General features: G+C 37.2%; 1 protein-coding gene across 5 annotated transcripts in view; it reads left to right on the top strand.

Moving 5' to 3' along the window:
* Positions 1–12124, top strand: part of WDR17 (WD repeat domain 17) — a 59351-nt gene extending 47227 nt beyond the window's left edge. For 2 of the 5 annotated variants that reach the window (XM_068403492.1, XM_068403490.1), the window contains 10 exons: positions 264–363; positions 1489–1628; positions 4044–4064; positions 5019–5130; positions 5866–6007; positions 6096–6198; positions 7068–7169; positions 9835–9927; positions 10112–10295; positions 12005–12124. In XM_068403492.1, the coding sequence (XP_068259593.1) occupies positions 264–363; positions 1489–1628; positions 4044–4064; positions 5019–5130; positions 5866–6007; positions 6096–6198; positions 7068–7169; positions 9835–9927; positions 10112–10295; positions 12005–12124 (1117 nt within the window). Of the gene's footprint in view, positions 1–263; positions 364–1488; positions 1629–4043; positions 4065–4997; positions 5131–5865; positions 6008–6095; positions 6199–7067; positions 7170–9834; positions 9928–10111; positions 10296–12004 lie in introns of all 5 variants that reach the window. The other 3 variants (XM_068403491.1, XM_068403489.1, XM_068403488.1) reach the window with 2 other exon arrangements.
* The last annotated feature ends 10776 nt before the right edge of the window (positions 12125–22900 follow it).

The following is a 22900-nucleotide window of genomic DNA, read 5'->3' as shown; positions in this document are numbered from 1 at the left end:
CTCATGTTTAGCCGGCTGTCGATCAGCACCCCCAGTTCTCCTTCTTTTTCTGAAGTCCATAGACTTTGAGAAACTGATCCACCTGAATATGCACCAACGTAAGTAGTGGATGAAGCTCAAACTGCATTTTGAAAGCTTGTGGTGTCATTATCTGTAAGAAATTTTAGGGTACAGAAGCAAATGTGGTGACTTGTATATAATTTAAGAGCCAAAGAACTCCAGCGTTTAAGTGACCTTTCAGAATTCATGTTTTGTTTTTGCAGGCTCCTGCACAAGGTCAGTAAAGAACTGGCAGAATGGTATTTCCAGGATGGCCATGCAGTGCTTGCAGCATGTTGCCATCTGGCTGTTGAAAATATAGAGGTAATTTTTTTTTCCTATTTAACTATGGAAAGGCCAACATTGACTTCCTTTTTACATCTGCAGATGTTAACTGTTTTTTAAAATATATGTACTACATTCTAAAATGTAGTACTTATAGTTGGTATTTGTTTTGTATATATTATAGAAAGAGTTTGATCCTTACCATATTGAAGTTAGTAGCAAAACTCCTCTGACTCTGTTACATTCAAGATTTCTCTCATGCACAGAAAGTAGTATGTTATTATATAATTGTATTTTCATATATACAGTATCTTGTTATATCAGAAAATATAAAGTATCTAAGTACCTTACATATACACATAAGTATTACTGTGTACGGTGACTCAAAAGACCCACTCAGAACTGGAACTTCATTGTGCTACAAAAGATGCAATTGCTACTTTGAAGAATTTGCAGTCTAAATGGTGAAATAAATAGGGGAAAAAACCCTACCCCTCAGCACAAAAATAGGGCTGACATGTAAGAAACATTTTATTAGATTTTCATTTTGTTTGTAGTTTTACAAATTGCTTCTTTTCCTCATTCTCTCTGGATTTTGTTGTTGCTGACCCGACATGTTCTTCGTTCTCTATTCCCCAAAATGAGTAAAAGTCCATCTTAATGAGCTGTTCAGAGAAAAAGCAGTAATCAGTTAATGCCTGTATTTCAAAATAGACATGTTTTAAGTTGTTGTGTAGTCTCTTACTGTTTAATATTCTGTTATGCCTATCAGCAACTCCAGTTGCCCAGAGAGGGCTTGGGTTCTTTGGGTTTTTTTGAGCCCCCTTTCATCAAAAGAGAGGGGAAATATGTACTCTGAAAGATAGTGTCCGTCCTTAAGACTAGAAGGAATTGCAATCCTGCTTTCTATGCATGTGCAATCTCTTTGGTTCAATAAAGAGTCTGCTAAAGGAAATCTATTTGGTTATTTAAAAACTGTTTAACACATGGTGCATAATTATTGACTCATTCAGGAGACCCAAATTATATATAAAGTTGCTTCAATAAATGCATATTTTGTCCTTCTGTAAAAAGCAGTCTCAGAAATGAATGTCATATGCTCAACATGGTGAATCCCCAAAAATGCTTGTGTCCCTTAATGATATAATTTTTTCATTGAGCAAGCTTGCAATGGCAAACCTGATTCGTGGAAATGAACTGGAGTTGGCAATCTGTGTGGGTACTGTCTTAGGAGGAAGTGCAGCACAAGCAACACATTATGCCCTAGAGTTACTAGCAAGAAAATGTATGACAGTAACAACATGGTAAGAATTTCTTAATCTGAAGAAGATCTTTTTTTTTTTCCTCCTGACAAAATGATAAAGGTGTTTCATTCTGAAACTTTTATAGACACCAAACCACTATGGGTAGGTAGAATGAGAATTGCTGCTTGAATAAGGATTGCTGTATTAGACCTTTGAAGCACAGGACATGCTAATGTTCTGCTTTAATCTTAAAATATATTATGTATGCATTGTAAATGAGAGAAGAGTCATTGTCAAAGAGCATGAAACCTGCTGAAAAAGCCTAGATACTTGGGCAACAGGTAGCATAGTATGTCCTAGTCTGTACTGAGTAAAAGTTACTGCTTCAGACAAAGGCTAGAATTGAATTATAAAGTCAAAAGGAACAGAAGCTTAAGTAGGATCTGTGAAGTGATATTTAAGTACTTGCTTGAAAAATATAAAAACCTAAAAGGCTAAGGAATTACTTTATATTGGTATTGGGAATATGAGATGGGTGACAAGATTTAAGGATGAAACAGGATTACTATTTAATTCTGCAGGAGTAGATAATAGGGGAAACTTTATCTCTGATAGTTTTCTTTTCCTCCTTGTAGTGGTTTTACTTTGAAGGATACAGTTTTGGCCCATTTTTTGTCTACCAATGAAAAGCAGAAAATCTTCCTAAGGTATATTTGGCAGCTGTACAGGTGTTTCGGAATTAACATTTCATAGAAAACCTGTGCTTAAACAGATATTGCAATTAAGCATCAGTTTTTCTGCTACAGTCAGTATTTGCTTAAGCGTCTAGAGGTAGCCTGAGAGAAACATAGTGGAACTCCTCTCTACAGGGCATTTAGCCTGCCTTAGACAATGAAGCATTGTAGAAAAAAAAGATAAAATAAGAAATGGATGACTTTCTGTTTTGGTTTTACAATGATTTAGCATGTCTGCATTGCACCAGTTCTAACAAGGTTGTTTTGGCAGCTCCATCTGCAGCTTTTAAAGTGTCTGAAGCTCTTTCTCTGATCGCCCTGCGTTCATTGAGAAGAGTGAATTTTATGTAGCCTCTGATAGGAAGCACTGAACATGGAGTTAAGAAAAACAGTGTATATTTTTTCCAGTTCCATAATGAAAGTTTGTTCTGATCTCAGTGCTGGAACAAGTACTTAAAATAGTATGTCATTTACATGTGTGTACATAAAACTTATGCAAACTTATGCCATGTGTACACTGAAGTCTACATGGGTATACGTGATAAAATTTTAAATTGGTGCATTGCATATTGCCCAAGTATACATCTGGATTTGTCAGTGGGTTTCATATGCTATACTGAACACCTATTACAGCTACACCCTGCCAATCCTGGATTCTGATTTGCAGCCATTACAGCATATATTCCTATTCTGTAGGAGAAGATTAGAGTTTCCTGAACCTCTTCATATTTTGTAATAAAGAGGTACTGGCACAGCATAGTACCTGTTGCTCCACTGCATGTATAAGATCAAGCTGGAGTTGAAGGGCCTTTGATATTTGAAGGGCTCTATTTTTGTTTTTACTAGTTGTTATGCTTAGGGATATCCATCAGTTGGAAATCTTTCATTGTAGAGGCACACTTAATTGTAGACACCTCAAAGAATACTGAAAGGACCTTGATGGATTAGTAATGAAATCAGTTATTGGTGGAATGTTTTTTTGCTTTTTGGTTGTGGTTTCTTTTTTTAGAAGTGCTATAAAATATAAAATCAGAACAAAAAAGTCAAAGCTAAACATTCATGCCCTTCCCCATCTTTCCAAATCTACAGCAGTGGGAAAATGTGTGAGTGTTTAAGAACACCATTTTCATTTTATTTGTGTTTAGCACCTAAATACTGTTAAAAGCAACCTTCTACTAATCAGAAAGCTAGTGGTATTTTACTTGAGATACTGCATTCTGCATATGCAGACTCAGCCACCTGATTTTGTTCTTTATACTGACAGTCTTTTCAGTTTGATTCTTAAAAAAACATTCAAGGTAACAATTTGTAGGCCATTATATGAGGGCTTCTTTGGATTTTTTTAAATAAACATTTTATTTCATTTTTTTGGCTGAGCAATTTCTAGTTACTTTAAAAAAATATTTAAATTGCCTGTGAAGATGAGTATATGTGAGTAACTGATCTTGAAAATAGTTTAAGAACTTGTGAAATATCTTACATTCTGAAAGAGCCTTTCTGTATCTTGGAAAAGTGGCTATTGCGTGGTAATAGTATAACTGATTTTCCAAAGACCTTTTGGCATTAACTTCTTTAGATTGTCAAAAGGCATTGGAAAGGCATTTTTTTGTTGTTAAAGTCAGTTAACCTGACCCTTATATTTGCTGTTGTAGTTTAATTATTTTCTATTAGATTTTTCCTCTGTAAAGTAAGAATACAAAACAAAGTTTTGTTCATTACTGTTTCAATGTCTTCCTTTTAGCTTTCCATCACTTGGATACAGGTATTTTGCTTGTTTATAGAAAGAGAGATTTGAAAAGCATGTGACTTTACTAATGCTAAAAATAAGCTTAACATAAATGTTCTAATTTTTTAATTGTGATCAATACTTGAGTGGGATAGAAAGCAGTTGCAAATACTGGACAATAGCTTACTCGAACAGTTTTAAGCCAAGGATCGCATTCTGAAAATTCAGGAGAACTCAGCAATTTTTGCTTTGCACAGGGGCAAGTCAGTCTTGTGGGTCACAGGAGAAACTATGTCTGCACGAACAGAAGAGTCACAGAACAACCACAATAATCTGTTATGAAAAGCTCAATAGAATAATTGTTTCAAAATAATTTATTAGTATTTACATGTGTTCCCTCAAGCTGCTTGTTGTGTTAAGGAGGGGGTAACAACTGGTAAAAAGTTAGGAATATTTCAGAAATGTCAGTTTGCTAAAACACAATTTTCCTTTCAGAAAGGATGAAAATATGAAAATATGTATCATTCTTTTCTTGTGTAATCCTTTTTAGAAGCACTAGCCATTCTGGATGACTGAGAGATGCTTTATGCTGATGTCATGGAGCTCTACAAGCCTGGGAGTTTGAGGATGGCTTCATGACACAGAGCCACATTAACATCTCTCCTTCTTTCAGATTGGATGGGTCCTACTCTCCCTTCCCATCCCTGCTCGCATATTGAGGTGGTTCTGATGCTTGAGGATTGCACAGCTGTTTAATTCAACCAACTAAAGCAATAGAAAATTAACACGACTTCCCCAAAAAATGAATAGATTAAGCCTCATTTATTGCACCAAAATAGTCGTAGAGGCTGAGGTTACTTCTGCTCTTCTCTGGAAATAGTATTTTTTTTTCAGTAAACTCTTCGTTATAAAAGGAATGTAAAAGAGAAAACAGTTTCCTCCTATTACAAACCAGCAAGAGTAACTACATGTCATCTTTTGTTTGTGCAGGGATTTAGCAGCTGATCTTCTTATGATGATTCCTGATAATAAACTGCAGTTAGTAAAACTATGTGCTTTTTATCCTGGATGCATAGCAGAAATAAATGACCTGCATGAAAAGGTACAATAAAAAAGAATTTACCTGAATGCTAACAAGAGGTTATGTATTGATTTATTTACTGATTTCAGAAAATTTAAGGCCAAATCAAGCTGTAGGATGAATTTGTCACTAACAGTCTTATATGTTACATATCCTTTTCTGCTCTTTTAGTCTTCCTTGATTTTATTTTCAGTATTGCACAAGAAGAACTTTAGTTCTTTAATTCTACTCTGTGTGTAGTCTTTCCATGACACAGGTTACTTCCTGAAGTAGCTTATGATCTTCAGAATCACCTATCAGTATGATTTATAACCTCGTCATCACTGAAGTGCAGCCTAATCATGTCTTGGCAGATCAGCTTTCTGTACTATCCTGAATTGTTTTACATTTTATGTCTGTAATCTCCTTAAATACCCCCTTTCCTCTTGAGCAGCAGAAGGGTCTGCTCCGCTAACTCCCTTAATGTTCAACTCAGACTGCACATCTATTAAGCCATAGTAAAAAGTTCACAAAAACATCAGCAATGGAAGTTGATACTGCTTAAATTAAAGTTACAGAACTTTCTCTTCCTGTGTTGTTCTCTGGTCTAGATGGCTTTCTTAATGAACATTATATGCAGGTGTGTCCTTCAAACAATGACTCTTCTTTCTGAGAGAGTTTGATCTTACTGTTTTGTGCAAACTTAAGTATTTCTTGGCATCTGAGAGAATTGTTTGAACATTACAATAATGCTTTGGTGAAATCCTTGTTTTCCAGTGTAATCTTCCTGATGTAGAAGAATGTATGAGATTGGCAGAGACAATGCAGGCAGATGGGGATATATTCGAAACTATAAAGTACTACCTGTTAAGCACAGAACCTGAAAAGGCTCTTCCTATTGGCATTCAGTATGTGAAAGGTAGGTATTTGGATGAAGAAACCTTTTAAAGAATAAGTCATTCCTGTAGCTTGCCTCTTGAGATATTTTTGTTTCTGTTTTTCAACAGAACAACTCTGTGGCTCAGATTGGACTTTAGATTCAGTCTGTCCATATCTTGATCTTCTAAGTTACGTACGCACTGAACGATTAGTGTTGCATAAATGTAGTGAGTGAGTATATTTTCCTTACTTATAAAAGTGGAAGTTTCATTAAAGGAAACTTTTGGAAGTAAAAAAATATAAGTACACAGTTAGTATTGTTTTTTGTTTACCAGAAGAGGGGTACAAAAGAATTGCAACAAGCAGGCTAGTTCCCAGTCTGGAGAATAGAATGTGGAATTTTCCTAAATTTTCAAGGTTTAGCAAGAAGAGAAAAGGATATTTTACTGCTTCTTTCTCTGTGGGGCATTTACAGTGGGTGAACCAATGTTGGTCTTATTTGAAGAATCTCACTTTGATTAGCTCTGGTTTCAGTTTCCTGAGAAAAAGAGCAGTGGTACCACACATAATATAGGTTTTTATGTCAAAGTGTTAAGGAAATTTGAGCTGTCACTCTCAGAATTAACTCTAAAATAGTTGGATAGCTGTGGTTCACCTTTATGATATGTGGCTGCAGCTAGGCCTGAGTGCCTGCACAGGTGTGCACATGAAGAACTTCAAGGAGCAAAAAGCTTAACTCATATCTGTGGCCTGCGGGGAGACTGAAGTCCACACTAATATGTGGGGCAATTTTATTTACACTTAGAGTTTTATCACATTAAAAGATCTGAGTGACATTGGTTTTGTAACTTTACGTGATTGTGCTTAATAACTGTGTTGTACATGCTATTTAAAATGTAATAATTGAGATCAATATAAAGCAGATGGAGTCTCTTTTAACAATTACATCATACAGAAAGTAAGCGTAATCAGGAAACGTATATTCTCCACAAAAGGTGGATGGATAAATTAGGTTTTAAAATTATAATTTGAATATGAATTTGTTTAATGTTTTTGCAAATGCTTGTTGTTGTTCGTGATTAATACTTGTGTATTTATAGATTTCGGAATGAGTTGCTGATTTTGTGTGGTTACATTGGTGCTTTACTCGCTATCAGAAGACAGTACAATAGCATTGTACCTGCACTTTATGAGTATACAAGGTAATATTATGTTTTCAGTAACACTGATAAATCTCAGTCTCTATTATGGTGTATGCCATACATTGTCCCCACTTCCCCCTCCCCCCACCAAAAATTAAAAAAAAAACAACTGAGTTCCCAGTTCTTTATAAAGTTATAAGGGTATACCCATGCCTGCATATAGAACCTGCTTTACTTTCTTTATGCATTATACACGCAGATGTTTCTGAGGTAATGTAACAAGTTGTGAATCCAGGATTTCAGTCAAACTCTTAGTTTCTGCAAGAAAAACAATTTTTAGAAGTAGATGAGCATTCAGCATTACCTCCATGCATGATTATATGTTGACAGTAACAGTTCTAATTTTGTATCTATGTGTAAACCATTTGCCAAGACTTGATCAGTAGCAACAAGGACAAGCTTTGAATTTAGAGTTCATGACTGGGCACTAGCTTGATTCCCACCAAGACACCTGGCTTGACTTAAAATAGACTTACATACAATCCTTCAGTATTCCTTCCTCAGAGTATAACCACTACTGTTTAGTCTTCCTGTCTGGTTTGGTAACGATACTACTATCCAGCTGACTAATTTCCATTTCTCCCTCACAATTTGGGACTGTCAAATCCTTTTTGTTTTGTCACCTGACTTGCTGGGTAGCAAGGCCAGCTCCAAGGTGTCACTGATTTCCTAGTTCAAGCTGCACTGGCATTTTTTTAGCTGTTATTGCTCCACTAGCTGCTCTAACTGACCACTGTAGCTTTGCTAACAAATTCAGCTCATTTATCTCTCCATCAAGAATAAATGCTGCATATATGTTGTCCAGTCCTTTCAAACCTTACTAGAATTGTGATCTTTCCTACATTTCCTGATATTTTGTGAGAATTGGCTACTAAGTATAATTAAACAACATAAATTTAACATGTCTTAGATCTGTGTGTTTGCCCCTTCTCTTCGACTCCTCTCCATCAGATGTCTCAACAGCACTCCGTTCCTCTTAGCCATCCTCATCTCTGAAACTTGGTGAGAGGATAGGGAAAAGGGAAAAGGACCGTTGGGTTTTTGTTTTTTTTTTTAATTTTATTTTCTGAACCACCAGACTTATGTATGAAAAACAATGAGATTAAATATAAGCTTATACAGAAGGGCTATTCTGATACGGAAATTAAATATCGATTAATTATTCATTAATTATTATTTATTATAGTAACAAGCTGTCTTTGAGACTCAGTTTGTGATACTCTGGCTGTCAAGCTTTAAGTTTTCCTGGGAACAATACTGCTCTAAATTTTTTTCTCAGATTGCCCAGTATTTTCAGGATTCATAGAGTTTTAGATTCCAGCCTATCTTAAATTGGACACTTAGATGCTTAAGCTGGACATTTTTAACATATCCCAACACAAATAGAAGTTAATAGGTCAGGTAATAACTGTCCCTTGTATTATATTTTGATCGATTAAAAAATGCATCCACTGCAAGGGTTTTGAAACTTTTTTTTGAAACTTTTTTTTGAAACTTTTTTTGAAACTTTTTTTTGAAACTTTTTTTTGAAACTCTTTTTTGAAACTCTTTTTTGAAACTCTTTTTTGAAACTCTTTTTTGAAACTCTTTTTTGAAACTCTTTTTTGAAACTCTTTTTTGAAACTCTTTTTTGAAACTCTTTTTTGAAACTCTTTTTTGAAACTCTTTTTTGAAACTCTTTTTTGAAACTCTTTTTTGAAACTCTTTTTTGAAACTCTTTTTTGAAACTCTTTTTTGAAACTCTTTTTTGAAACTCTTTTTTGAAACTCTTTTTTGAAACTCTTTTTTGAAACTCTTTTTTGAAACTCTTTTTTGAAACTCTTTTTTGAAACTCTTTTTTGAAACTCTTTTTTGAAACTCTTTTTTGAAACTCTTTTTTGAAACTCTTTTTTGAAACTCTTTTTTGAAACTCTTTTTTGAAACTCTTTTTTGAAACTCTTTTTTGAAACTCTTTTTTGAAACTCTTTTTTGAAACTCTTTTTTGAAACTCTTTTTTGAAACTCTTTTTTGAAACTCTTTTTTGAAACTCTTTTTTGAAACTCTTTTTTGAAACTCTTTTTTGAAACTCTTTTTTGAAACTCTTTTTTGAAACTCTTTTTTGAAACTCTTTTTTGAAACTCTTTTTTGAAACTCTTTTTTGAAACTCTTTTTTGAAACTCTTTTTTGAAACTCTTTTTTGAAACTCTTTTTTGAAACTCTTTTTTGAAACTCTTTTTTGAAACTCTTTTTTGAAACTCGTGTTTTTTCCACAAGTAATCAGGTGAAACAAGGCTGTATTGAACCATGTTACTCTAACTGTATTTTTATCATATCTACTATACATAGGCAAAATGGGCCCTTAATCTTAGTAAAGTTGTCATTATTAAGAAATAAGAATGAATATAGCCTTAAAATATAAAGAAAAAAATAGAGCTAATTAAAGATAAGCTTAAATAAGAAGGTGTAAATAGGGATAATTAAAATGAAACAAATGAAAAGGTATACTTTTATTTCTAGTAATTTAACATTTCTGAGGTTTAATATAGTGATTATCATGAAGGATCAATTTATTTCCATATCCAATCAAAAATAGTTTTATATTACTACTGTCTATCTTGTTTTTCTTTTAAGAAAATATTCATTGTTAGAATTAATTTGAACTTTAATTATTCGCATTCCTTTTCAGTCAACTTTTAAAAAGACGAGAAGTATCTGTACCTTTGAAAATTGAACAGCTTTCTGAGGAACTAGATGCATGGAGAGCTTGTACTCTAAACAAGTAGGTGGAAAAATATGAAATTACCATGAATGAGACTATTAGTATTTAAATGTTTAGTTGTCAATACAGTATTTATTTCCTTTGTAAAATCTGAATGTGAATGTAAAAAAATGAGTACTTTGTGGCTCAATTTCCAACACAAATTAAGATGTGGAGCTGAAAAACAAGTGTCTTTTGTTCATAGGCCTACTGATGAATTGCCATGCACCCCACCATCTGAATCACAGAGAATGGTATATTCAATACTCATATCACGAATACAAGAGGAGCCTCTGAAAGGAATGGTTGGGCCAGACTATGTCACTGGATCAAATCTTCCTAGTCATTCAGATGTTCACATCTCTTGTTTGACAGGGCTAAGGATACAGGTACGGTTTCAGAGAGCTGAGGTGTTTTTTCCCAGTGATAGCATTGACTAGGTGTGAGGTTGCCATAAATCTAAGGTCCCTCCCATCATTTGGGAGGAAAAATGTTTTCCTTGTTGTCACAGTAGCAGAAGTTAAAGAGGACAAGTGCTGACATCTTCTGTGTAAGAAACGCTATATAAAGAAGAATTGTCCAATCAAATAACTTCCCAGTTTCCCAATCCAAAATGTTTTAATTTCCATGGGAGAGATTTGCTTTGCCAAATGTTCTGTCTAAAGTACATGTAACATTGCGTACTACCTCACTACAGCTTGAATAAAAAACAGGAGATTATTTATCTTCAACCACATAGTAACATTGTTCTGTTGTTAGTATTTATCATTATGGAAATGCACACTATAAAATTTGTAATTCATTATTGATTAAAACTAGATACTGAAAGACTAAATATTCAAATATATATATTCATCACCTACATAGAGCTTTATGATCAAAACGTACTAGTCCTTATAACAACTCTTTGGTCTATGTTGTGATTTCCATAATATTGACAGAGCTTGAAAACACTGCTCTCAGGCTTCTGTCCTCAGACAGTGCCTCAGTGTGAATTTACTCTCTTCCATGAAGCTGAGTCTGTTTCCTTTGTCCAGTGCAAGATGCCAGCCCTAGGAGCAACAGGGTTGTTCAGGGATTAAGAGGGATAGTTTTGCATCAGAAATTGGGGATTGCAAAATGCTAGCAGGATTTCTGAGGTAAACAAAATTCACAACTGCACATCATCAAGTCTTAAAAAACTTGCTGCCAACATTTCCACATTAGACCAATGGCCTCTGGCTATGGCTATCCTCTCAACACCTGCCAACAGCCACATAAAGCTGCCATTGTTGTAATCCATTCAACAAGAATAGCAAATATGGTGTTACCAGCTTGTCATCTACGTTGTCCTTATTTCTGGATTAGTGAACATTAGGAGTCATTGCTTTAGGCATGCAGAGCAGCTCACAAATCACTTAGTTAATACTAAGGTATAGTAGCGTAATTGCTTGGGTTTACAAGTTTTAAGTAGCGAGTTCAGAGAGTGTGACTCTTTAAGAAGGCACTTAAACTGAATTGCAGCTTTGAGGTCATATTTTGTCAAATGAAGAAATTAGCAAATCGCTCTTGTTCCATCAGATAAACTAGTATTTTGCCCTTCATGCTTTCCATAGTGAACATTTGAAATTATTCTGTAGGCTGCATGTAGACTCCATGTTTTCAAACAATTCATGGAGGCATTATATTTTTTTTTTGTAGATGGGGAAACACAGATCAGCACAGATAATGACAGACACAATGAAATATGTACAGTATTCTGAAGGAAAAAAACATGTTACCTCAGACTCTGATTCAGGCTAAATTTAACTCTGGAATAATTGACAAACATATATAAAATACTGCAATTATTAAAAATCCAACTAAAAATTTAAGGATTATGAAATGCTGGGTCTCCAGATTTTGGAACATAACAAGTTCACTCAATTTATAGTGTCTAACTATTATGAAAGCTTTAAGGTGATGGGGTACAATTTTTGCATGAACGTAGATGGTAGTTGTAAATCAGGTTTTCATGGCCTTCTTAGATAAAACAAAATGTGCCTTCTGTTTGGTAGCCTTTACACCATACATGTGTACTTTCTTTTTCTTTCCCTCCCCAAACATTTTTGCTGTACAGGGTCCAGTGTTCTTCCTTGAAGATGGAAAATCTGCTGTTTCACTGAATGATGCTTTGATGTGGGCCAAAGTGAATCCTTTTTCACCACTAGGAACAGGAATACGACTCAACCCATTTTGATGAGGTGTTTTCCTCTGTACATTGTAGTGCTTAAAATAACACTCTGGGGGTTAATACTGATTTAACTTTGATTGTCAAAGGACAGAAGGTGGCAGTTGATTCCTCCTGAAGGGCAATTACTTGGACTTTGAAAATTGTAACATGAGAACCAGAAAAGGATCTCTATACAAATGTTTGTTGATAATCCAAAGAAAAAGTTATTTGAGAATCCAAAGAAAAAAAAAGTCCTAATTTCATAGACAGCCATGTCTTTTTTTAAATAAGAATAGTGTTGTCAGACAATACAGACATATTTCAGTCAACTCTGTGTGAACAGATGCTGTGTAAAGGAAGTAAGCAACTGTCTGCACATTATCAAAATATTGATAACAAACTGTGAAATCCATAAACACACTTTCAAATACATAATAATAGAATGACTATTGATAGCCACCGCAACCTGTTTTTAGAATGACTGGAGTCCTGTGGCTGTTTCATACATTGTGTCCCCCTTTTTAATTTTAACTAAGTTTTACACACAAGATTCTATAGCAAAAGTAAAAATTAAAAAGTGCTTAGATGATTTTTTCATCCATTAGTTACTGTGCTTTAATAGCAGTACAAAGATGTTTACTAATGTTTTGTTTAGATAGATTTGAATATCTAGATTATAAAATTATATTTTCTAATAAGTTCATCTTTGGCAACTGTCCCCCTTATACTTTCACTGGAAGCTAAAATATATTTATAAAAACTTTTTTTTTAAAAAACAAAGGGTTTGTAAGGAACAAACAGCAAATGTACTGAAATTATTTAAATATGTTATGTACATTTAAAATACTTGTTTTCTTTTTACATTTTGTATTAGTTATAAATACACATACTAGTACGACAGACCAGAAGTAAATACTTGCGCATATATTTTTATTTACTAAAGCTGTGCTCAAAAGGAAAGAAAATTATGGCAATAGAATACTAAGAATATTTAAATTTTAAAGCTGTGTCTAGTATGGAATTTAATCATAAGGCAAATTTTATACCTATTCTTAATAATTATTCTTATTCATAATTCTTAGAATTACCTGTAGAAAAGATGCCTTGGTTATAATATTCTTTATTAGCATAATTGATGGCACACATGCAGAAATCTACTTTATCTGTTGTTATTTTGCTGCTGCTTTAGAATAAATTTTAAAATCCTGATAGTTACATAAAATGTAAAGAAGTTGCAATTAAAAATTGGCAGAACTATTTCAAGAGACGGTGTTGTAAAACTGGAAATAACACAAGCTCTCTTTTAGCAGACCCTATCCAACAAAATCCTAGATATATAGGTAAGCAATGCCCTCATTTAACTAGAAATAACAATGCCACCATGCTGGAAAGGTGGGATGGAGATTAGAAATAAAAAATTCCCCTCTTTTTTTTTTCTCCTTTTTAAAATGTTAAAATTTCATTCTGTCAGTGTTCTAGAGTATTATTACAGGGTTTCTGGTGTAAGAATATATTGGGAGGGAAAAAGAAATCTTTGCTGTTTTGTGACCTATACAAAAACATTTTTGTACATGCTTGGATGCTGGAACAGAATGTTTTACATTTTGCAGGTATTGTTCGGAAAGTATTTTCCTTTGTTTAACCCTGTGGAAGTTGGGGAATGAGAGCTGGATTTCAGAAATAAAAATTCATAGTTTTTGAAAGAATTATCCAGCAGTCAGTATCTGATGGGTTGCTTCTGTCAAATGAAAGACTAGCTATGTTTTAGCACATAAATTGTACAACCTTGTATGTAAAAGTTGTGAATACAGAATTGGAGAGCAAAGGTGAGAACTGAGCGTGCAGCCCCGTGACCGATGATTGACTCAACTGACACTCTACTATATTTAAAATCTTTTGCTGTGTCCTAAGGATTTTTACCAATATTTCACAGTTTAATTATCTTACAATATGTAGTATAACTGCATCAATTTGTTGCGCATAAATTGTGCCTTAACATAGAATCTTAGACAAATCTACTGTCTCTTTAAATTAGAGAGTGAGGGTTAAGAACTCTTTCATTGCTGAAATACAAAAATTAAGTCAAAGGGCACTTTTTGTATCAGGAATCCATCAGGTAACAGTCATTGTTAATAAAATGAGGTTGCATTTTCTTTAAGGTGGTTGTACCCCACATGGTGAGTGAGGGGAACATATGGAAAAGGTTGTGACTGTGTCTACTGCTACAACTGTGGTTGCAACTGTCAAACTATAGATTCATCATTTTCAAAAATAATTTCAGATTGTTTGCTAATGCGTGACTTCATTGTCTGGCAGAGCTAGTCAAATACAGATATTTCCCCTTAACATTAAAGAATCCTTTGTCTTCACATGATTGTTTGACTCTTCTGTAAAAGTCATATCTCTATTTGAACAAAGAAATTTATCAAGCTATACAGCTAGTGCTTTCCAATTACTATTAAATATCAGTTAAGTTTAACGTCACTTTATCCCTACAAAATCAAATTCATTGTTCTGTTGAAAGAATCTGACTAACATTACTGACATGTTTGTAAGCTTCACGGGCTGCAGTCACATGTGAGACTTTCCTAGGTGGGTTGCAAAACAATACCAAAAGATCTATCATGCTATAAATTCTTCCCATTGCAAAGACTGTTTTTAAAATGAGATATGACACTTTAAATCCATGTTGTTGAATTTCTTCATTGGGTAAAATCATTTAAATCCAAAATTATGACAATTTAAGATGACACTAATGAAAGAAACTCCCTTCATTCTTTACACAGAAAACAAAACTAAACCTCTGAGTCTAGATACCTCTTTCAGAATAGGGATTAGGTTTTTCTTTTAAACTTGATGCTTATATGTTTATGTAGGAAGGAAATGAAATTCAGGGTCATCTTTGCTCTAGATAAAAGTTGCTAAAAACATGGGGCAGGGAATAGATTTAGAAAAGCAGTTGTGAAAACCAATATGCATTTGCACAATAGGTCAAGATAAGAAGACATGAAGTACACTTTCAGGTTTAGTGAAAATTTCACATGCAACAATTACACTTTGTGGCTTCTAATGTTTTATCAGTTAACATCTGTGTCAGAAAAATTCACTGATAAAATAGTAAACCAGCTCTAGGAAGAAATGAAGCTGAAAAGGAAGCTAGGGAATGTTATAAAAACAAGTAAATTACGGTGTTGCAGAAATAAAGAAATAATAACAAATGCTGTATTTTAGAATATGATGATTTCAAAGAGGTTTTCAGTTTATTTACTTAAAAGAGAATTGTTCCCTAAGAGACAGTAAACTTAAATTTCTTTTTGTTGATTATGCAGTTCAACGCTACTGTAATCAGAATGGGGTTTGTGTTTCAAAGTTCCACTCTCTGGGTAATCCTTTCCGTGGTCTCCTGGGAGGTACCAAGCATCCATCGTAACAGGATCTCTCAGCTTGTTTTACCTGTTTTTTCTTTAAAATGAACACCTGTTTTGGCTCTTGTTTCTGAGGAATCTAGCAGTGGGGGAAAAAAATTTGGAAAGCTATATTAAAAGAAAAAGTGTAGATTCAAAGTATTAAAACTCCATAATTTAAAAGTGACAGTGCTGTTTTAATCACCTTTTAGTTTAAATTTAGTATGCAATTTTATACTTAAACAGTGAAAGAAGGCCTCATCCTACCCTATGAAGGCAGCATTTTAGCCCTATATATACATAAAGCCAAAGCAATACCCTCTTCTAAGGGTATGACTATTTGAACCAGTGTATACTATTGTTTGTGGGAAAGGGAAAAGTACATATGAAGAACCTGAAAATTGGGACTATCGCTACCAGCGTCCAAACCAGCCAGACACATTGGCATCTATGTGGGTAGGGCCATCGTATGGTTCAGCAGCACATATGTGAACAGGGCTCTGACTTGCTAGAGAGCTGGCTGTTCATGTCCCACTTTTTCTGCACCGTATCCTACGGTCTCCTACACAGTCAAGATGTCTGTCAGTGCTGTGGGAATTATTGCTTAAGTAAGGACTGGAGCACCTGCCCACTCACACATTCATCACAAAATAAAGACCTCCATGATGTAATTGGAGGGAGGAAAATTGATGTCGGTATGGTGAAAGTATCCAGAATAAATCAAAGGTAATAGAAGGTAATAGAAGCACTTCTGAATATTGGAATAATTTCTACAGATGCCGTGCCAGGGAAAAGCTCAAAGCAATTTTATGTTAAAAATGAAAAATACTGGCAACCTCCTCCAAACTTCCTATTTTCTAAGCAATTGTATCTGATGTCTTCAAATTGCAAACACAAAAGCTCTTTGCCTTTATAGCAAAAGTAAACCAAAACCACACAACGTTACAATCATCTGAAGAGATTAAAATGAAGACTTACCTGATGTGGCAAACAGTTTTTCCTTTGGGATGTGAGCTACGTTCTCAGAGGATGTGGAACAACGAAGATGGTGAACTGCACCTTCTCTGAAACTTGGTTTAATGTTAAACCACCCTTTAAAGCAAAAATCACAAGGCCTTCATTTCAGCAGTATGTTAAGCATCTGACCAGTTAGTTGTTCAGTTTTCTAGTTTATTTGCAGTTACTACCCTTCCGGCCCACTTGACTCAGACAGCCAGATGATCTTGGCAGCTGTATAAAATGAGTACTACACCAAAAAAAAATGAAACAAACCCTGTAAAGAGAAGGGGAAACATTAAACAGGTTGTATGATAAAAGTTCACTGTATCTTATTTTTAAATTGAACATTTTGTATATGTAGAAAAAAACTAAAATGAGACGGCTTCAGCATTTTGGGGGCATAACATGCACGAAATCATCATAAATAAGCATGAAAGAGAATGTTGAGAGGTTACATAGTATTTCTTGAAACCGCATATGCTTAATTTGAACTACTTTCACTATTCGAAGAGTAAAATCACTAAGTCATTCTAGTTAAACATCTTACTTGGCAAAGTAGGTCTAGTATTGAAGAAAAGATAAAATAACCCCAACTTCTGGCAAACTCTGATCATATACATCCTTCTGATGATCCAGGACAAATTTTTCATTTGATGTCTGTCAATCAGTATACTTTATTCGCTTCAGAAATTTTAAAGATGCAGCTAAAAGACTGACTGACCTGAATTTTAATGTCTGAATTCCGTTCGCATATGCTTCATTTACTCCTGCAACTACCACTGATATCAAGAAGCTGGAAGAATGTGTACAGTCCCCGTAAATGCAACTCATGGTCCACTAAAAAAAATAGGAAAGGAGATTTTTTTACCTTGGCCTGTGGCATAGAAGAGACTTATATGAGAATGTCAGGTTCCATGTTGGTGTCAGCATTTAGAGGACACTGAGAACTCACAGTAGTGCAGAAAAGGGCTTCAAAACGAAACAAACCAGAGAACTCAATCTCATTTGGGAAACATCATTGATACGGCCATGATGTCTTTTAATTGAGACAGAGCATCTTCCCAAAATGAGACGTGCTCTAGTTAACACACGGGTTAGGAAGTTGAATGTAAGAAAATTCAAGTGAAATGCAGTGGCCTGCAAGACAGAGGAGGTCAAACTAGACAGGCTAAAGATCTCTTTAGACCTCAAAATATCTGAACTGGTTGGAGTAAGACTGGTGCATGTACAAACATCTTCAAGATTGGATTGATACAGGGGTATTATTTTTTTAAAAAGGTCATATAGTTTGTCTTACAGAAGAGAGGAGTAATAACATTAAAATGAACAGAATTATAAACTCAAACTGATTGATTTTAAAAATATCCTTTTACTCTTGAAGACCATTTGATAATATCACTAATCCAATTCCTAACACTCATTATCCACATAAGTTAAATTAACCTAATTAGCAGAAGGAAATAATTAGCTCCTGCATTATCACCTCACCTGCTCTTCTTAAGGCTGAACAAACCCAGTCCTCTCAGCTGCTCCTCGCATGTCAGCCCAATAACCACCTTGGTAGCCCTTCCTGGACTCGCTCCAGTATGGTAACACATGTTTTGTACTGGGTGGTCCAACACTGAGTGCAGTACTCCAGGTGCAGTCTCACAAGTGCCACAAAGAGGATCAGAAACACTTCCGAAAGTGCTGGCATGTTACACCCATACTAACTAACACAGCCCAAGATGCTGCTGGCCCCCACTGCTGAAAGGGCACTTGTTCAACTTCTTGACCACCAGGAACCCCTACGTCCTTTTCTGCAAAGGTCCTTTCTGACCAGCTGGCCGCAGCCTGTAGCAGTGCAGGGGTTACTCCATCCCCAGTGTCGGACTTTGTCTTTGCTGAGTGTCATGTCCTGTCAGCCCATCTCTCCAGGCTGGGGAGACCTCCAGCATGTCAGTCACTTCCCTATTTGCTATGTGTGTCCTCCATCCCATTGTCCCAGGTCATTAATGAAGACATTAAACAGTAGTGGCCCAAGAAGTGATCCCTAAGGGAGATCACTTGTAATCGGCCATCAGCTGGACATCACCTACAACCCTTTGATCACAGCTCTTCGAATATGACAGTCCAGCCAATTTTCCATCCACCTCATCAATCACTTATCCACTCTGCGTCTCAGTAATTTGACTACAAGGACACTATACAACATCCACTGCTATCCCCTTGAACCCAGAGCCATTTATTTCTTCAAAGAGTGTCAGTGGCAAGTTATAGTATCTCTATTACAAGTATAATGATTCAGCCAAGAAGAGCCAAGGAACTCAGCAGCTTCTTTCAGTAATAAGGAGTAGCGGCGCAGACTATTTATCAATAACATGTTAATAGTGGAAGCTCTAGTTGTTAAATTTAAATTTTATTCCAGTAGCATAACACTGGTACATTAGCCAAGGAATGTTGAATGTAGCCACACAGCAGTCATCAAACATCATGAAACACTACAAAAAATTCAGAAGACTGTACGCATGACGCAATTCATGCTGTCACCCGTACGGCTCTAATGGTACTACCCAAGCACGTTAAGGCAAGCAAGACAAAGGCGACTGAAGGAGGCCTACTGCTCGCTGCCTTCTGTTGCATTCTGACACTTAGCACTGTCGCTGTGGTAAAATGTGACTGTCCCAAGCTCTGGTCCTGCTCTTCTGCTTTTTAAGAAAATAAAAACCAGTAACAAAAACACCCATGTGGATCCTCTTCCCTCTGGCATTCTCATTCTTATATGTATATTAACAATAGCATTAACCTTCTGTCTACTATGATAATACTGGGCTCCATCATTATTTCTGTTAGCCTGATGTTACTCTTCACAGCCTTTGAAGCTGTTGATCTGGTGACCATGGGTAACTGTGCCTGATAATAGTAGTCAGTAAAATCAGCCTCCTTGTCTTGGAAGATTTTTAATTCTGAAAAAAAAAAAAAAAAAGTGTTCAGCAATTGATTACATCATTAAAAAAAATCACTCAGTATTAGTTATTTAGTTTTTACAGTTCTATAACATACATTTACTTTCATTTTGAAAACAGGGAAACCGCTATACAATCATCTAAAATAGCTTGACCAAAGCTAAATCAAGCAGCAGTCGATATGCAGGCCTGTGAGCTCCATCTGCTGCGTTAAAGCTGCTCAAACTCTTCTGCCAGAGTCAAATTTCGCTTTAAAACACATTTTTCATTTATGACTGTGCTATTTCTTGCCAAATCAGGGTAAGATATGAAAGGTGATATTGAGTAATAGGTCAGTGCTAGCGATGAAGCCACCTATAGGCCTCACCAGCTCACCCCCCACCAGTCAGCACGGCGTAGGTGTCCTGCGCCAGAGCTTCCGCTGCTCCTGCCTCACAGTGACTTGTTCCCTCTGTCAGCCCCCGGGCGAGAGTCAGCTTCTGTTTCGCAAAAAACTTCATGAAACAAGGAAAAAATGTCTCGGACATGAGCAGGTGTGAAGAAGACGCCCGTACGGTTTTGTTACCCAAACTGAAGTTTCTTGTTGCCCCCCCCAAAAAACCCTTAATTCACCCAAAGAGGCTTTCAGTACTAAGACCTAATTTGTACAAATCCAAAATTAAGCCAAATGTTGCCGAAAGCACCAGCTTAGCCTCGGTGTTCGCGTTTTGTACATCCCATTCTCGTGGAGCGGGAACTCAAAACGACAGCGCTTAGGCCGGCACCCGCCCCGCGCGCAGCCCCGCCGCCGCCGCGGGGCCGTCACCGGCTGCGGCCGGGAGCAGCGGCCGGGCTCGGCGGGCAGCGAGCCGCCCTTCCCGCAGCGCGGCGCTGGCTGTCCGCGGGGCAGCAGCGCCACGGGGGCCCCGCCACCAGGTACCCCTCGGAGACGTCCCGGCCGCGACACCACCAGGGGGCGCTGGCGGTGGCACCGCCGCCCGCTCCCGCCTCCCGGCGCGGCGCACCTGCGGCAGCGCCTGGGGCAGAGGGAGAGGTCGCGGCTGTGCGGCCAGCGGAGCGCGGTGCGGGGGAGCCTCGGCTGCGGGGAAGCCATGGCGGCGCAGAGACGGCCGCAGCGAGGCAGTGGGAGGGGCTGGCGATGGCGGGCAGGGCTGCGGGCGGTGCCGGGTGCTGCCGCAGCCGCGGCCGAGCGGCCCCTCGGAGCCGGCGGAGCTGCCCGCCCTCCCCGCGGCGCGCCGGGAGCAGCGCCGGAGCCCACTGGGGTGTCGGCGCGGGCGGCCCCGCGGACCGGGTGCGGTGTCGGCGGGGGCGGCCCCGCGGCCCACTGCGGTGTCGGCGGGCAGCGGCGAGGTCCAGCCCCGGCGGTAAACGCACGGCCAGTCTTGTGTGTTTCCGAGACGCCAGTGCGGTACCGTTTGCGTGGCTCCTGAGTGTTTTCTCCGCAAGCCTGCAGGATGTCACAGTCAGATTTCTTTGCAGAAGTGAGACACTGCGCTACAATTTTTTTTCCTGAACATGTCTTATGATACTTTTTTGCTGGTATAATAATTCATATAATAAGAGATACTTCAGCCAGTAAAGGCAGCTCCTTCTAAACTTGGGTGTGCTGTAGTAGTCTTTAACAGTGCTCTGACATGGTTCAATGTTTGTTTCAGATCCTGGTTCCTAATATTTTAATACATCACTTAACATTTATTTCATGCTAAGAATTCAAGCCATGAGAGCCCCATTCTAACAGGGCCCCCACATAATGAGAACAATAACAAGCCCGTTTCCTTTCATTTCTGACTAAACAAGGGCTCAGTTTTTGGAAAGAATTTTACCAAACACTAATGTCAGGTATTTCATCACTATGTATTTTTGGTATGTGGCATTAGTGTGGTCTGATCTGCCAGAGACCTGTTCCAGTACATAGTCCTGGCCAGGGCACCAACATCCATTCCCTATTTTGTTTGTTCCTGTTACATAGTAACAGAAGTGATGCCCAGCCAGCATGGCTCAGCTTGTCAAAGTGACTCTATTTTCATATAATTATCTGGTAGCAAAAGATTACGTTAAGAGCTGAATATTGCCCGAGATTGAAGTCACAACATTACTGTAAGCTCGTTCTGGATTACTCCTCTGGCTAGTCTACCATTCCATAGAATTAAAGAGAGAAAGTAGTACCAATATGTGTAAATTCTTAAGGTGGTCTTGTTTGCTTTTTGGATGACAGCAAGGATCAGTGGGAACGGTGGGAAGAGACATTGCAAATGCCACGGGAGCACAAACACACCTATTTGCGATGAGATAGCTTGGACTCTGATGTGACTCCCAGCAAAACTTCCAACATCATCTAGTTTTGTCTCGAACAGGTGTTTTGCAGAATAGCCATGCTTGCCAAAAGCTAATCTTAGTGTAGAGAACACGAGAGCAGGTTTCTTTTATGGCACTTTTCCTGAGTCAAACTTGAAAAGCACTGTGCACACCTGAAGGCGAGGGTCTAATGATCTTATTCTACATAGAAAAGTTCATCAGTGCCACGGTTGGTTTGGCACTTCCTTGTTTCTTGAAGTAATACACAGTAATGGTATTACACATAAAAACACAAATTACTAGTTTCTTGATGAAAACCAAAGCCACCCAACTCGCTCCATTACAGAGTATGTACATTATGGACTCCTAAGCAGTTCCTCTTACTTACATCTGACTTTCCTTTACAGGGACTCCAGAAGAGGCCCTCACTAGAGTTTTTGCAGGGAACAGAAACAAATTAAGATTACTTTTAACAAGGGCAAGTGTCAGAGCACTGCATTTCTATTAGGTGGATATAATTTAGCAACTGAGTAAGCATTCTTCTTTGTAAAAACTTCCTCTATAGTTAGTTCCTCACTTAGCATCTTTCCAGTAGGAACATAAATACTGACAGGAATCACTGAAAAGGAATGGAAGAGGGTGAATCACCAAGGGCAAGTGGTAAATTTTCAGATGTCTCATGCTTTAGTTTGCAGGAATTGCATATCAGTCACTGAGGAAGTAATCTGTTCTCAAAGGGAGACCAAACAAAAAGACTGAGAGAAGGAGTGCTGTATTTTAACAAAGTAGTCAGATCACCTTTTTTGATATGACTGGCAATCATCACCATGCAAGGGCATGAGCAAGGCAGAAATCCTTTGGGTTCTCTAATGTCTCTTGGGGGTGTCAGCACTCCTTCTCTGGCTAGAGAGTTGAACAATAAAATCTTAACCTGATCACAGAAATGCCTGCTAGAGCATTCTGGGATTCTGCAAGATAATTTTTGGAGATGGGTAATTGTTTATAAACTAGACACCAAGAGAAATAGTGTCCTTTTCAGACTGATACTTGTCCTGATACAGGGAACTGATGTATTTCTGGAGCCTTGCATCCACACCTCCTGAACTTGAGGCTGAAGATTCAGTATCCATATCTACACGATATACCTGCAGAAACCTCAC

Source organism: Nyctibius grandis, chromosome 6, assembly GCF_013368605.1.
Source record: "Nyctibius grandis isolate bNycGra1 chromosome 6, bNycGra1.pri, whole genome shotgun sequence".
NCBI lineage: Eukaryota > Metazoa > Chordata > Aves > Nyctibiiformes > Nyctibiidae > Nyctibius > Nyctibius grandis.
Note: the sequence above shows the minus strand (reverse complement) of the source record. Positions and strands in the feature narration are given on the sequence as shown.